Source organism: Excalfactoria chinensis, chromosome 8 (genome assembly GCF_039878825.1).
Source record: "Excalfactoria chinensis isolate bCotChi1 chromosome 8, bCotChi1.hap2, whole genome shotgun sequence".
Classification (NCBI taxonomy): Eukaryota; Metazoa; Chordata; class Aves; order Galliformes; family Phasianidae; genus Excalfactoria; species Excalfactoria chinensis.
In genome coordinates this window covers 4,090,062-4,104,904 of record NC_092832.1, presented here as the reverse complement: position 1 = coordinate 4,104,904, position 14,843 = coordinate 4,090,062, and the positions used below count along the sequence as shown (strand labels likewise).

Sequence of the window (14,843 nt, the reverse complement as noted above, 5' to 3'; positions counted from 1 at the left end):
CTGAGTGATCAGGCTCACCAGCTTGGTACCAGCTATGGGTAACAAACAACACGACACGTGCTGCTCACAGCCCCGTGGCCGGAAATAAAGGCGGCGAGAGCGCGAGTCCCGGCTGCCATCCCACGTGACGCGGAAGCGGCGGGCGCGAAGTGTATCCCCGCCTCGGGAAGTGAGGGTGGCGGAGCCGCCCCCGCTGCGGAAAGGCGGCAGCTTCGGCCGGGATGGTGGGGGACGGCGAGGAGCGGGTTCCGCCGCACGGCCCGGAGCTGAAGCACAGGCGGAAGAGCCCCCGGTTCGCGGCCGAATCCGAGCCCGACTCCGGTGCGGCGCCGGAAGGTGAGCGGCGCGGGCGGGAGTAGCGCGGTGGATTCTGCGGTTTAGGGCGCGGTGTGACGGGGCGGGCGGGGAGCTGGAAGGGGACGGGCGGCCGAGGGATCAAGAACCGGAATCTCGTTGCAGGAGGAGAGCGGCCGTTCGGCAGCCTGACCCGGCCCCCCATCCGCGCCTGCAGGGCGGCAGGTGAGTCCCGGCGTTCGGCCTTCCGCTGAGCTGGAGCGTCCTGTTGTTCGGTCTTAACGATGGTTTTGTCTTTCAACGCGTTTCTTCTTTGTGAGCGCCCCTTCAGGGCCGCTTTTGGCTGCTCAGCCGGCCCTGACCTTTGCTTTGTGACTTCTGTCACCTGGCTGGACTTTGTTATTTCTGCTGGCAGCGCTAAGTTGAGTTCTGGCCTCTGCATGGCTGCAGGGTTGGACAAACACTGGCCGTGTGGGTTCACGTCTTCCCAGCTGCCTGAGGGGTTCAGAGAGGGACATGGGTGCCCCAGAGAGAAGCAGCACGTGGCGTCTTGCTCTGAGGTGTTTTTAAGCCAAGGGCTCTTAGAAGAATCACTCTGTGTGGCAGCACGGACAGCTAATTGCAGCAAATTCCAATCCATTCTTAATTGCTTTTGGCTGTCGAGAAAGTAACTCTTGGGAGATCACAACTAGAAAGACACAGATCAGATAGGTTCTAAAACTGTGCCTTGTCCGTTGGTTTAATGATGAGCACTCATTGTAATGCAATTATATCAGCCTCTATTATCTCTTTTTCTAGGTACATCAGGTGGTTCTTCAGCTTCCTTCCTTCCAGAGAGCCCAGCAAAGGAAAAAGTGAATGATTATGATGTAACTGAACCCAAGAATCCAGCAGAGGACCAGCCTAATGTTTATACACCACTGAAAGGTAACAGTGCTGGTTTTGTCAGTGCCTTTCCTGTGGTGTAATAAACAGCTGCTTAATTGTACTTAAATGATACTGAATGAGCTGAAACCTGGATGGTTTAAGACGTTTAGAATATTGTTCTGGGGGGAGCTTATTACTATTGTAAGCTCTGATGCGATCACAGCTTCATTTATCACTTTTGCTTTGGTTTCAGAAAGTAAGGCTGACTTCTTTGAGAAAACTCAAGAGCACCATTCTCCAAAACCACAGAGTAAGTGGAGAAATAGATACCAATAGACACCGAGCCCTTCCCTGTGCTTTTGGATGGGAGAGAGGGATCTTCAGTGGTTTGTGTTTGCTTGTTGGTTGTGTGTGTGTGCTGGTTGATGTTTGTTGGCGTTTTCCTCTTGGAAACAGGGTTTGCCTGTGCCCTGTTGAGGGTGTCAGAGAGTTGCAGAACAGAGTTGCTCATTTAGCCACTCGCGCTCTGGCTTACACCAGAACTGCTTTTAGCACCTACTGTCATTAGGTTCATACAGAAGCAAGGCTGCTGTGCTTATTTTGGTGCTCTTGAAGTAACTTCTACAGGCTGTGTTTGTTCAGTTTATTCTCAATGGTGTCATTGACAGTATCCTGATTTGGTCGTGTATTATTAAAGAGCTTTGAAACCAGTTGCTGTAGTTTTCAAGGAGCCAGAAATTCACACGTCGTCTTAATTAACAGACTAAATGAAGAAAACATGCAGACCAATAATTGCGCTTTATATATATTCATACAGGTCTCTTAGGAAAGTTGCTTATAATGCCCTTTGATGGATAGCGTCTCTAGTATCTTGCTGCCTGAACCCATCTAAATAAATACACCAAGAGTATATTTTCTTACAGCCTTTCTGTAAGCCCTCTCCCCACTGGATAATTGCTGCCTTATGTATTTTTCTCTTGTTCCTTTCTTAATCTCGACAGGCAGAAGTAAATTCCGAGATCAGCCCAGCACGGGGAAGCAGTCACAGCACTTGGCCAAAAGTAAGACTTCTGCTTCCACTTCTATTCCATGCGTGTGTTATTTTAACCATTCTCTGGCTTGCTCAAACTGGGCATCCTTACAATTAAAATCAAGGCAGACGTAGTGGTGTTATTATTTAATAGCTGTTGTGTTGCTGTCCTGATAAATATCTATACATATATAAATATATGTTTTGTTTTAAAAAAACAAAACACAAAAGTCCCACAGAATCCCCAGCAGTGTAGTGTGAAGTATAGCTCTTTGTTGCCAGAGAACTCAGTCTGTTTTACTATGGGTTTTACTGGGGATGGAATCATGCCTTATGCTTGCAGTAGGTCAAACACATGTCAGTTTAGCTGTTCTAATTCAGAACGAAAACAAAGTTTCTGTTGCTCACCGTGCTCCTGTGCACTGTTTGCCATTCTCCAGTAGTATGGAGCACCTGTGTTTGAGATACAAATAGTGCATGTTAATACTTAAGAGTATGGAAGAGAAACAGAAATTGTTCTGGTACTGCCAGGTTTTCTATCAGGCTCTCTACAGAAACTAAATGGAGGAACAAACTTGACCTCTTTAAGCACCATTTTAAGCTGAGTTTGGATGTGGTTGAAGGAAGGGTGGAGCTTTCAGCTCCTTTGTTAGAAGAATGTCCGGTGTCTTAGTTATTTTGAAGCATTTTCAGATCAACTGGTAATGATGACCTGTCGCTACGTTGCTAAAGAAGCGAGGATTACACAACGCTTCTTTTAACCTTACAAAGTGAAGTTGGAAAGGTTCTCTTTTAACCTTGTTTTCATTTTCAACTGCTGCACCAGTAGCTTAAGAGTGAGAGGAGTTCATTAACTTCTGCTGTATTTTCTTTTGTTTGCCCTTCTCTCCTATAGAGGATGGATCCCAGAGTGGATTTCCCAAGGGACGGACTTTGTTACTTGTTCTGATAATTGGTATCTTACTGTTTCCCATCCTGTGGATTAAAATACGAAGCCTTCCAGATGCAACTTTGTCAAGTAGAAATATGCAGATTCTCCAAGCGTTTCGGGCCCAGATGAAGAAACTCAGAAATACATACCAAAGTCAGGACCCCAATCTGTGGAAAAGAACCCACGTGTTCCTTGAGAAGCACCTGAATACTTCCCACCCGCATTTGGAGCCGGCCATCTTACTGTTCACAGCTGGCCAAGAAGCCGAGAAAGCACTGAGGTGTCTCAGTGATGAGATTGCCAATGCTTTTGCATTCTCCCAGAATGCAACCACAATCAAAATTAACGGGGCAGACAAAGCCGTGCTGGACAGCGATGTTGTTAAGCTGGAGGTAGATGATGAGCTCAGCTCAGCGTTCAGAGGAGGCAAGAAGGTAGCAGTGGTGCATCGTTTTGAGTTACTGCCTGCAGGCTCCACCTTGATCTTTTACAAGTACTGTGATCATGAGAACGCGGCATTTAAGGATGTGGCTCTTCTGCTGACAGTTCTCCTGGATGAGCAGTCTCTGGGAAGAAGCCTCACCTTGCAAGAAGTAGAGGAGAAGGTGCGGGATTTCCTTTGGACCAAGTTCACTAGTTCAGATGTTCCTAGTTCTTTTAACAGCATAGATACGGATAAGCTGAGTGGATTGTGGAGCCGTATCTCTCATCTTGTCTTGCCTGTTTGGCCTGAAAAAGGCCTCCCTGTGGAGGGGTGCACATAACGGGTTTTAGAGTGGCCTTCGGAAAGGAGGAAGACAGAAAATGTGTGATGGCTGAACAGGGAAGAACTGCGGCTGTTGAGCTCAGACACACACAGTTTCTGTGTGACAAAACTTCATCAAGTGGCAGTGTTAGTTCTGCTAGAGAAGCCTGGGTCTCTGAACGGAACCTGCAGAATGTAAGCAAGGCACTTGCTAGTTTTTGGTAAGTTGCAGTGACTCACTCAGGTTTGGTGTCTTGGAATTAGAAGCAAGTGTGTGCCACTGCAGTGCCACTCATTTGCTTGTGAAGTTGTCCTGGTGCACTGCTGGCTTTGCTCTGAAGATCCTTTTCTACTGATAAGTAAAGCTAGTATCATTTGTGATAAGGTAATGAGACAAAAACATAGCCTTCATTGGACAGAATTACCTTCTTTGTAATACATTAATGATGATAAAGTGACATGAATCCATCTAATCACAGCATAGGTGTCAGCTGTCTCTGGAGAGTTCTTGAAATGGCAGAATTCCCCGAGGCATTTGTGACTTGTAGAGAATCTTCCAGCAAGTGTTTCTTCCTCAAATGAGCCTGCCCTGACCAGTCTGGGGAGTGAGAAAAGCTGAGGTACCAAGTATTAGCTTGACGCTGGTAGTAGATGTTAGTTAGATGGTTCCTCAATACCTCTTTGTCTCACTGTTTCAGAAGTTCTGCAAGTCTTACAATTTGGAGAGGATTAAAAAGTCTTACCATGGGCGTGCTAAATGTTACATCTCCTTTTCAAATCAAACCTTAGGAAGGCAAAATTATTTCTCACCTTAAGGAGGTAATTATTTTTGCATTAAGAGAATGTATTTATTTGTGGTACCCTGTAAACTAGAAAACAAACCTGTTTCTCATGTGTCTGTCTAACCTGGTGCTTGCTGCATAAGCTTTTAGTGAGGGACAGATTTGCAATGCATGGTTTTTAAATACATTTTTAGAGTGCCTCCTGCCAAGGATCCTTCATAGCAGACTAAAACAGTGTATTTTTCTGTTGTAAATATCTTTTGTAGAAGAAAATAAGTGAATTACAGCACTTCCATTTCATTGCTGTTAGTGTATGCTGTTGAACCACTGGTCTACGTGTATCCAGCTTTGAGTATGAAGGAACGTGTGGATGCTGCTCTCAAAATTAATAGGTCGTTTTCTTGTAGCAGCTGAGAGCTTGGTGGTTCTTAGGCCCATCCTTTACTCACAGGGCCCTTAAGCTGTCATGTTGTCAAGGAGAATATCTTGGAAGTGCTGGAGCTCCTGGCTTCTTAGTGCAAGCACAGATGTAGGGTGCGGTGTGGAATTGACCAGAATCACCTTAAGTGTATAAAAGAGTGCTGTTGGAGAGACACAGAGCTGTGGTTGCTCGAGCCAGTGGTGGAGTTGTGTTTACCACCGAAAGCCAGCACTGGATACCAGTTCTTCTTTTAATGAGAAGAAATAGGACCAGTAAAAAGACACCGAAGTGCTGCTGTTCTAAATGTTTAAGAGTAGCTCAGGAAGAAAAAGGTGGCATTTACATTCTGAACATTTCACTGGACAAATGCTTTCTTCTTAAAAGAGGGGAAAAAAACCCCACAAGCTGTGACTTATTTCTGAGTGTATCCTGATAGTCTATCTGCTCATATGTTATTGTGAACTATTTTAGTAATCATTAAAAATAAATCTACTTGTTTTATAAATCATGGTGAGATTTGCCTGTTGAATGTTCCGTGGTCAGAATTTCTTGCTCACATATTTAAGGCTGTTCCTTTTACCTTTGACCAGATACAGATGCCTAAAGTAAAACCTTCTGCAAAATTTAGAAGCTTGAAGAAACTTGAGTGGAGCGGTAGCTGTTGGGATGCAGATGAATGTGTTTGATAGTATCTGGGCTGTTTGCTGATGGGCACGGCTCGGGAAATTGTAATAGCTCTGAATTTTCTCATGCTCGGTGTCCTTGCGCTGCTTCCGAGTTCTGACTCAAAGTTAGGATATGGTTCACTTGTTTCATTTGTCTGATATCAGTCAGATGACTGAAGGGATGATTCCATCGTTGGCCCACTTCTGGCTGCGCATTCCTGTCCCTCTGCTGTGCCAAGTTAGTGTGCTGTGATCAGGCCTGAGGGACAGGTCTTAACTGAAAACTAGCTTGGGGAAAAAAAGGATAAACTGAGCAGAATTGCTATGCACACAAAGACTAAGCCATGCCACAGTGGTGGGAGATTCATGCTGTTATTAAGACATGTGATTCAGTTTCTTTTTCTAAAGCTCCCCTGAGATTAAAGGGCTGTGTTCTTCTATTTCAAGACAAAATAGGAAGGTGTCTGGAAGCTGAGGGACTTAATGATCTTCTTAGTGTTGTGTCAGACAATAATTGTGGGTGGTTTTTTTTGTTAATTGCAAGAAATGTGAGGTGTACTTCCAAATATATGGTATGCTGCTTAGCCTGGAAAAATAAATTAAAGCAAAGTGCTGAACACAGCCCATTCTGGAGGAGTGCGAAGGGTTGGAATTAAAGTCCGTTCCTGCTGCTGAAGAAGTAGGTCCTGTTTGTGGCTTTGTCCTTTAAAGGCGCTTATCAAGTATCCATAGGTATTTAATGCTGATCTTGTTAAGTAACTCCTCCTCAGCCAGAGGTGAAGGGTAGTATGCCTGTTGCTTGCAGGCAGCTGATTATTACCCTCCTTGTCTCATTATTTCATTGCCTGCAGCAAATGGAGCCTGTTGATGTTTTTGAACCAATAAAATACTTTAGCTTCTTCCAGAGAAATCTCATTTCTGAAGCTGCCTGTGCCTAATTGTCAACAGCAAATTAAATAGACTGTGATTGCAAAGATGTGGTTACAGACAGCAGAGATGTAGTCTAGACTTAAGGCTGAAAAGGGGATGATTCTTGTTCTCTGGACCCAGAGTATATAAACTTTGGGTAAAATGTGGTTGTAGAGGAGCAGGAATGAGAATGGGAGTGAGGCGCAATGAAACTTGATTTTGCCCAGGTAAGGTTCTTATCTCAGTGCAAACTGCTCCTTCTTTTGCAAGCAGACAAATGCCAGGGAGGTGGTGAGAGTACCCTGCAGGCAGCCAGGGCATAGAGAAAGTGGAACATGGGCCCTTTTCTGCAACTCTTGCTGTTGCCTTTGTGCACCTTGAGGAAGGCAATACCTGTTTTGCCTTCAGCGGTGCACTGTTTAAAAGGGACCTGGAGCAATGCACTGCATCTGTTGTTACCTTGTCTCTCACGCCCTGCTTTCAGTTGCACTGCACTGAGCAGAGGAGTTCTGAACAATTTTTCTCCACAAATTAAGAAAAAAAAGAAATCATGGATTCAATATTCTTTTTTGCAATATACGTTTATTTAGAACTGGTGCTCAAATCAGCTCAAATTGGGTGCAGAAAGCAAGGTGAGCTCCCCATTAAGGTAGACATACAAGTGCTTGCTGTACAGAGCAGTTATATGCAATAGCTATTATGTACTTGGGGAAAAAAAAAGCCTGGCTTTAGAGGTGCACAACAGCATATGAACAATTTGCCAGTTTCTGTGCTAAGACCTGGTAGCCCAGCTGGAAAACCATGAGAACATAGTGCTTCCTAAGCACAAATCACAGAGAGAACAGTTTTTCATGCTGCTGTAAGACAAACTGCAGTATGGGGGGGTGTGATTTCTGTACTCCTCACAGCTGTCCTGTGTCCTGTTTTATTGTCAGTGCCTGACAGTTGGATTTATAATGGAGAGCCTGGACGACTTCATACCACGTTCAACAGGTGGAAGCACCCTGCCCCAAATTCCTCTCTGGCTCTTGGGAGCCATGCCAGTCAAAGAAAGTGGGGAGGGAGGCCGGGGGGGGTGGAGAGTGGGGGATCTAGCAGCTCTTTTGGCTGCAATAGCCAGCTGCCCCTTTCTAATTTTAGAAGGGGTGTGCAAGAGTCGTATGGAGTGGAAAACTTTCCAAACCTCTCTCTTAAAGCTGCAATAATGAAGTTAGTGTAAGATGAGATTGTGGCTGTTTAGCCCTGACTTACTGTATCCGTCCACCACTTCCAGTGCCTGGGGAGTGCTCGCATCAGTGTCTCCATTGCTTCGCAGTGTAACAAGCAGTTCATCAAACTGAATTGGAATGAGAGTCCTTCCTTTCCTCCTGGCTGCGGCTGTTTGCAGGTAAACAATCTCCTTCTTTCTAATCTTAAAAGAATTTCACAAGGGATCTGTGTTTGCTGTCAGTTTCTCCCTTGTTTCTTATAGTGTGAGGACTGCCTGTCAGAGCTTTATGCCCAGTGGTAGGGAGCTTTAAAAAAGTAACACAAAGTTTTATCATTAAGTTCCACGAAGAAAGAGAGTACATAGAAGCCGTCCTGCCTTATAATTCTGACTGGCTGAGAAGTGATTTTCATGCTTGAGAAAATTCCAATGTGATTCTTCCGATGTGATTCCCCGTTTGCCTGAAAAGGAGCCTGAAACAAGACGAACTGCTTGCAAGCAGGAACGAGAAGCTATGTTTAAAAGCATAATTAAAAAGGTAACGCATTACAAAAGTGCTGAATAATTTAACTAGGCTGCCAAGGCAGCAATATTAATGACTGAATTTAAGCAAACAGGTGATGATGGGGAATGGAATAATGTAATCTGCCCTTCTCTGTGATCAGGGCTCTCATACGCTGCAGTAATATTGCCCGCATTGACTGATGTTGTCATTATTACTAACAGCCTTTTCTCGCATTTGGAAGGTGCAGGTTTGTTCTTTAGGACTTGGGAGGGAACGAGGCACTCCCTACCACTTTTTCCCATCAGAGCTGTGCATGTCTTTCAGTATCCAATTATTTTTTTCCTCTTATCTGGAAAAGAAACCCCAACCAACTAGCATTTTCCAATGCCATCTCAAGCTCACCTCTTGTTTCAAAGGAGGCATGCTTACTCTGGAAAACACGCTCTGTAATTAGACTGTGTATGTAAAGGAGCCAAATTAAGGCTCAATGAGTACCCTGTAATTGTGACATGATGAAGTTCTGAGTCGCTTAAGCTCTGCAGCTGCAATGGCCTCAGCGTTCGGGCTGCTTTCCCATGTTGTCCCCGTACTGGGGTTATTTATATGCAGAACGCTCGCCATTCACAAGCAGAGGGGGTTATGTAACAGTACTTTAATCCCAAAGGAAAAGAAAGCAAAAAGCTCCAGTAATTTCAGCGCTGCTTTGGGGCTCTATAGCAGATAGCATGCCGCCCCCGTGCTCCCCCGAGACATTTGGCATCTGTAATCAAACCATCACGCTAATTACTGGAAACCAGAGTCAGGCCGGGCTGCAGACAGGCCCTCAAGGAGACGTTTCCAAATTAACCGGAGGAATAATTGGCTTTTTTCCCCCCTATTCTAACGACTTGCCTTCTGCAATGGAAATAACAGCGCTGCAGCCGGTGTACCATCTCAGACTTAGTTTGCAAACGCGGGTTGGCTGTTCCGTTTGGAAGCAGGGCGTTCGGGGCTGCTGTCATGACATGAGGGCTGACCCGGCGGGTCGGCCCGGCTCGAGAAGAACGTGAGGCGGAGGAAGGCTGGCAAGGAGCGCTCAGCGGCGCTGCAGGCACGGCGGCTCCATGACAGGGCCGGGCCGCCCCGCCCGCAGCCGGGCGCCGTCTCGCCCCGGGCCAGGCGCGGCGCTGCGTGGGCCCTGCGAGCACCATGAAAGCGGCAGCGCCGAGCCGGCGCCGCCCTCAGCTCTTACCCCGGCTCGGCCCGGGCTCCAGCCGAGGTAGGAGCGGAGCTGCGAGCCGGGCTCGGTACGAGCCGGGAGCGGCACGGGCGGGACGCGCCGCGCCACAAACAACATGGCGCTGAGGTGAGGAGCGGCGCGCCGCGACGGACGCCGCCATGTTGGGGAGGTCGCGGCTAACCGGTTCTCGCGAGAGTTGGCCGGGCGCTCCCGCCCTGCCCCGCGCCGCTGCCGCCGCCGTTCCGTGTCAGTCGTTGGCCGGTAATGGCGGCGGGCTGGCGCCGTTGACGGAGCGCGCGTCGGCGGTTCGCAGAGCCGAGCTCCGGGCGCACCCCCTGCTCTGTGCTTTCGCGGGATGTCCCGGGACGCGGGCGGCGGGCGGCGAGGAACCGCTGCCACCAGGTGAGCGGGCGCCGGGAGCGGCCCAGGCCCGGCAGCGTTGCCGGCTGCGTCCCGCTGCGGGGCCGGGCGGTGCGGCGGCTGTCAGCGGGCCGGGCTCCTTTCGGCCGCTTCCTTTCCCTTTCTCTCGTGGATGCAGTCGGGGCGGTGGGCGAAGCACGGGGCGGCTGTGTGTAGCGCTGCCGGTTGCCGCCTTGTACGGGGAAATAGCGGACGCGGGTCTTCCTCCCGAGCCGCCTCGCTGCCCCGTGGGGCGGCTGGCAGCCCCTGCCCGCCTTCGGCCTGCTCTGACGGCGCTCAGCAGCGTTACTTAGCGGCGGTCATTGCGCCCCGTGCCCGGCGCCGGCTCCGTCCGCGCTGACAGCTGCACCGGCGAGCTGGGACCGCCTCGTGCCGTTCAGCTGGGCGGCCGCTGGCGTCGGGGGCTTTTGTGCCGCTGTGACTGAGGCTCTTTCTTCAGTGGATATGGCTTTCTGAGCCGTGAGGGCCGCCGTTGGTGTGGATGTCTGGCATAGTTCGGCTGTAAGCCGTATCACGGCAACCGGGCGTCTCTTGGCACACCGCGCCTGCCCTCGTTGCTCTCGGTCTGGGATAGCTCTGCTGCTCAGTACGCTGTCCGGTGCCCCGCCGCTGGAAGCTCACAGCCTCACCGGTCAGCCCCGTGTCTGGGCATCTTAGATTGCTTCACGGGGCTGCACACCTGAAAGCCGGCTCAGGAGTCTGTTGCTACCGTAAAAAACAGCACCAAACTGTCTCCATCGTGCTTGCTACATCACAGGAGTTTAAATCTGCCTGGCTGCCCGTCCAGGCTGATGTACTCGCTGCTCCTCATCGTTCCGGTTGCTACAGCAGCTTCATTAGGTAACGCTTCAGATAATTAAATACAACCGAGGGTGTGGCCAGGCTGACACTGTTGAAGGCTTCAGTTTCTGCGTGTGACTACCTTGAACAAAGGTGTGCTGCACCCGCTCTGAGTGCAGCAGCTGAATGTGTGCAGCAGTGACACATTTCTGCAGGGGGCCGGGGTGCTGTGGGAGCTGCTCTGCTGTTGGTTCAGGGCTTCTGGTACAGCCCGTAGGTGTGGCAGGCTGCTGAAAAAACAAAGTGATGTGTAACTTCTAAATCATGTTTGCACAAACTTATTTTGCTGAGCCGGTGTGTGGCTCCGTTTTGTCACTGTAGTGCTGTCAAGACTTTATGGATGTAAACTGTCCTGATGTGGACAGCATCTTCCAAGCCTCGAAATAATTCTGTGGGTGATTTGTGCCACTGTAATAAAAGCATCCATCGAGAACTAAATAAATGGATAAGAGTTATTGGAATTGCAACTGTAAACAAATAACTTGTGATGGCTCAGCTGTGATGTGTTTGTGGCTTCTTCTTGCACTCCTGTACCAGGTGCCTTGCTGGTTTCTACTCGGTGGGTGCTCTGTGTTTGACAGCTGAGCATCAAGCTGTTGACGTGGTGATTCTGCTTGGATTTGAGTGCTCAGTTGAGGCTGTAGTCCTGTTTCTCTTTTACGTTAGGCATGTGTTTGATACCAGCTAAAGTCTGGAGTGCTAATGCACGTAGATCTGTATTTTCCAGTATTATGTTTACATCAGGGAAGCAAAACTGCCCAGGGTGAGGTGAGTAAGTGTAATGTTTTGCTGATGGTTCTCGTTCCCCACTCTGACCCACACTGGCACTGACTCTGTGGCAGCTTGCTCCAGTTTGCTGAACTGGTGGAGCACCAAGAGGAAAAAAAGAAGTGAATGAGATTCTGCAGGGTTAGTGAGTTGACCTGGTTTAGCTGGACAAGCACTGCAGCTATCAGGGAGCAGCGTCATTGCTAGGGAGGGACACGTGTATTCCTTCATCGGTGCCAAGTTGCTAAATGCGCTCCATGTACCTTATAAACTCATGATAAGAATAGGACTTCTCTTTATCAGTACAGCAGCATTGTTTAAGAAGTGCTACCAATGTACTGAGGAATGCAATTTGTGCTATTCAGTATAGGTGGTGGTAGTGAGAACCAGCATAGCAGTGTAATTATGGTGGGAGAAGTTGAGCGTAGAGAGAAAACTTTCCTTGTATCTCAGGCACGTGGCTGGATTGGAATGTCTGAATGTAAAAATTATCTGTAGATGTAAGTGCCTGGAAAAGTTCTGTGTATCATTGTGCTAATGATGTAATAGGCTTTAATGGACTGCTCTGCTGAGAATAAAATTCCTTGTACGCGTAGCTGAGAAACCTTTGGTGATATATTGCAGGAAGAATGGAGCAAATAAATTAATGAATCAGTTACAGAGGGGCTTCTCAGCAAGGTCCTGGTACCAGTCTTTACTGGTCACTGGCCTTTCCAAGGCAGGACTTGTTGAAGGACTCAGGCTTATTCTGCTGACTGGATTTAGCATGGGCTGCAAGAATTGCAGTCTTCTAGCTTGCTGTTTGCAGTAAGTGGAGGTGAAATGAGAGAATTTTTGTTACGTACAAACACATCTTTCTGAAATTAGAACGTGTTGCTGATTTTCTTCCCTGTCACAAATGCAAACATCTTCATAGTCAAAGGCAATACAGAACTCTGAATGGATGGGGAAATGCTCGTGTGCATCTCCTTAATAAATGGCTCCATTGTCTGTGCCTTTGTGCTCTGATTTCTTCACGAACAATGAATGGAGTTACGTGAGCTGTCACAACATTCATCTCAATAGATTTCCTCAGAGTACCTTGTAGGATGTGCTGCAGCAGAGGAAGACGTTCAATGCATTTTACTTCTGGCTAAGCCACTAATTCAGTTTTTAGCTCCAGCCATTGCTTTTGCAGCGTTTATGATGAAGCAGGGACATCTTTGCAAGTTGGCGTAGCTTCTCACAGCAGAAGAATGTTGCAAATATTCATCCTCAGCTTATACCTGGAGAGGGGGACATTCAGTAGTGTTTCATGGAGTCATAGAATGAATCATAGATTGGGTTGGAAGGGACTTTGGAGATCACCAAGTCCCAACCCCCTGCCACAGGCACAGCTACCAACCTCCAGGTCTGGTGCCAACCTCCAGGTCTGGTGCCAACCTCCAGGTCTGGTGCCAACCTCCAGGTCTGGTACCAACCTCCAGGTCTGGTACCAACCTCCAGGTCTGGTACCAACCTCCAGGTCTGGTACCAACCAGGCTGCCCAGGGCCCCAACCCACCTGGCCTTGAACACTTCCCGGCACAGGGCATCTACAGCCCCTCTGGGCAGCTGTTTCATTCATAGGAGAATCTTCAGTGTAGTTTGGCTGCAAATGTAGTACCTGGCTGATGTTAGTGCTTTTGTCTTACAGCTCATGCATCATGTTCGTGTTTCTCAGCTGAGTTTTCAGCTGTTTGATGGATGTGGGGCAGCCGATGTCATTTATCTTTCCGATTAATGGAGTTAGCAAGGTGCACTTTACATTTTTCTTACTGCTTTACTGTATGTAAACGTGCTGTATTTTGGTTGCTCTCTTTTCTAGCTTAAGACAGACCAAAAGTCACACATACATAGATATATAAATGAACCTTTTTGGTTCATAGTTTGTATTTTCTCAACAACCAGAACACGAGACCTTCTGGTATATTTACTGCTTGCGTTGCAAGACTGAACAGTATTACCTACAACGTTACTCATTCAGAGCAGCTAACAGTTGTGCCTTGTTGGTTACTTTCAGCATTTTTTTGCATCAGCCTCACATAATTACCTGTTGTCTCACATACAGCCTTACTCAGTGGGGCCCGTAGCAGTGTGGACCAGTAAACCATTCCTGAGTCATAGCAATAGCAGCTGTTTGAATGCAATAGCAGGCAGAGCTACCTGTGCAGGCACTGTGGGTAGTTGGAAGCCAGGGACTTTATCATTAGGCACAACTCAAATTTCACAAGAAGAATAACCCCCAACGTGTTTATTTGGAGTAATGCAATGTGGTAAAAGCTCAGATTCCAGAAAATGGAGTGGATGAATGTATTCTGAACTCAAGCATATCGTTAGAAATTGTACTGTGTGGCATTTAAGGAGTCGTGGAAAGCGTTTCTGGCACCTTTAAATAGAAATTCCACCGCTTTCAGCAGGCTTGCTCAGAAAACTAGTTTGTTTGACAAGGTCTGACCACCTGTGAGTGTCTGTTCTGGCAGTAGCACAAAGCTGTGGGTTCACAGGCAGGAGTTCAAGTGTGTCTTAGGGATTCAGAAGCCAACTTCCAGTTATTTGTAAGTGAAGGCTTAAAACAGGAACAATCTCCCTGTAGCCTTTCCCTGTGCCTGTTTCCACACAGACTCTGCCTGCTCCGTGCAGGACTGGGCACAGTGGGAGCCACTGGATTAGGATGTGCAGCCTCTGTCAGGCCTTGGAGCTCCAGCCATGCCCTGTAGGAGCAGGGGGTGGCGGTGGTTCTCCTGCCACACACAGTCCTTGAGGAAGCAGCAAGAGCAGCTTCAAACGTTTGCCTTTGGGTACTGGCTAGGGAGCGTGGTGCAGGACTGGGACTGATGCAGCTGTTCTTCCATCTTCCATTCATTTTCCTTCCTTCGGCTTGCACAGAGGTTGGAGCGAATGGTACAGCACAGCTAAAAGTAACAAAAAAAAAGAGCACAAAAGCTGCTTACCCAATACACAGTCCTCTTTGCCTCCAAAGTCCATTGACTGGCACAGGTTGCCCAGAGATGTGATTGGTGCCCCATCCCTGGAGACTTTAAAGATGAGGCTGGATCAGGCCCTGGGCCACCTGATGGAGCTGTGGTGTCCCTGTTTATTGCAGGGGAAATGGACTAGATGGTCTTTAAAGGTCTTTTCCAACTCTAAGGATTCTATGACAAAGGTTTAGAGCAAAGGGAGGATGGCTCCTGCTGGCGCTGCTGCTTTATGGTAGCTAAGC

The 14,843-nt window shown here is 48.0% G+C and overlaps 2 protein-coding genes across 5 annotated transcripts in view; both read left to right on the top strand.

Moving 5' to 3' along the window:
- Positions 1-130: 130 nt before the first annotated feature.
- LOC140255686 (torsin-1A-interacting protein 1-like) lies at positions 131-5,583 on the top strand. The gene is made up of 6 exons (XM_072343481.1): positions 131-336; positions 460-519; positions 1,093-1,221; positions 1,415-1,471; positions 2,163-2,222; positions 3,087-5,583. The coding sequence occupies exons 1-6, from the start codon at positions 222-224 to the stop codon at positions 3,884-3,886; spliced, it is 1,221 nt and encodes a 406-aa protein (XP_072199582.1). The 5' UTR covers positions 131-221; the 3' UTR covers positions 3,887-5,583.
- A 1,779-nt stretch (positions 5,584-7,362) lies between these two features.
- Positions 7,363-14,843, top strand: part of CEP350 (centrosomal protein 350) — a 65,464-nt gene continuing 57,983 nt past the window's right edge. For 3 of the 4 annotated variants that reach the window (XM_072343001.1, XM_072343002.1, XM_072342999.1), the window contains exon 1: positions 9,802-9,977. The gene's annotated coding sequence lies outside the window, so the exon portion shown is untranslated. Of the gene's footprint in view, positions 8,032-9,801; positions 9,978-14,843 lie in introns of those variants that run through there. The other variant, XM_072343000.1, reaches the window with a different exon arrangement.

Coding starts and splice junctions, on each gene's coding strand:
- LOC140255686 (XM_072343481.1), top strand. CDS start 222: ATGGTGGGGGACGGCGAGGAGCGGGTTCCGCCGCACGGCCCGGAGCTG. Junction 520..1,092: donor CCGCGCCTGCAGGGCGGCAG/GTGAGTCCCGGC, acceptor CTCTTTTTCTAG/GTACATCAGGTGGTTCTTCA. Junction 1,472..2,162: donor CCATTCTCCAAAACCACAGA/GTAAGTGGAGAA, acceptor TAATCTCGACAG/GCAGAAGTAAATTCCGAGAT.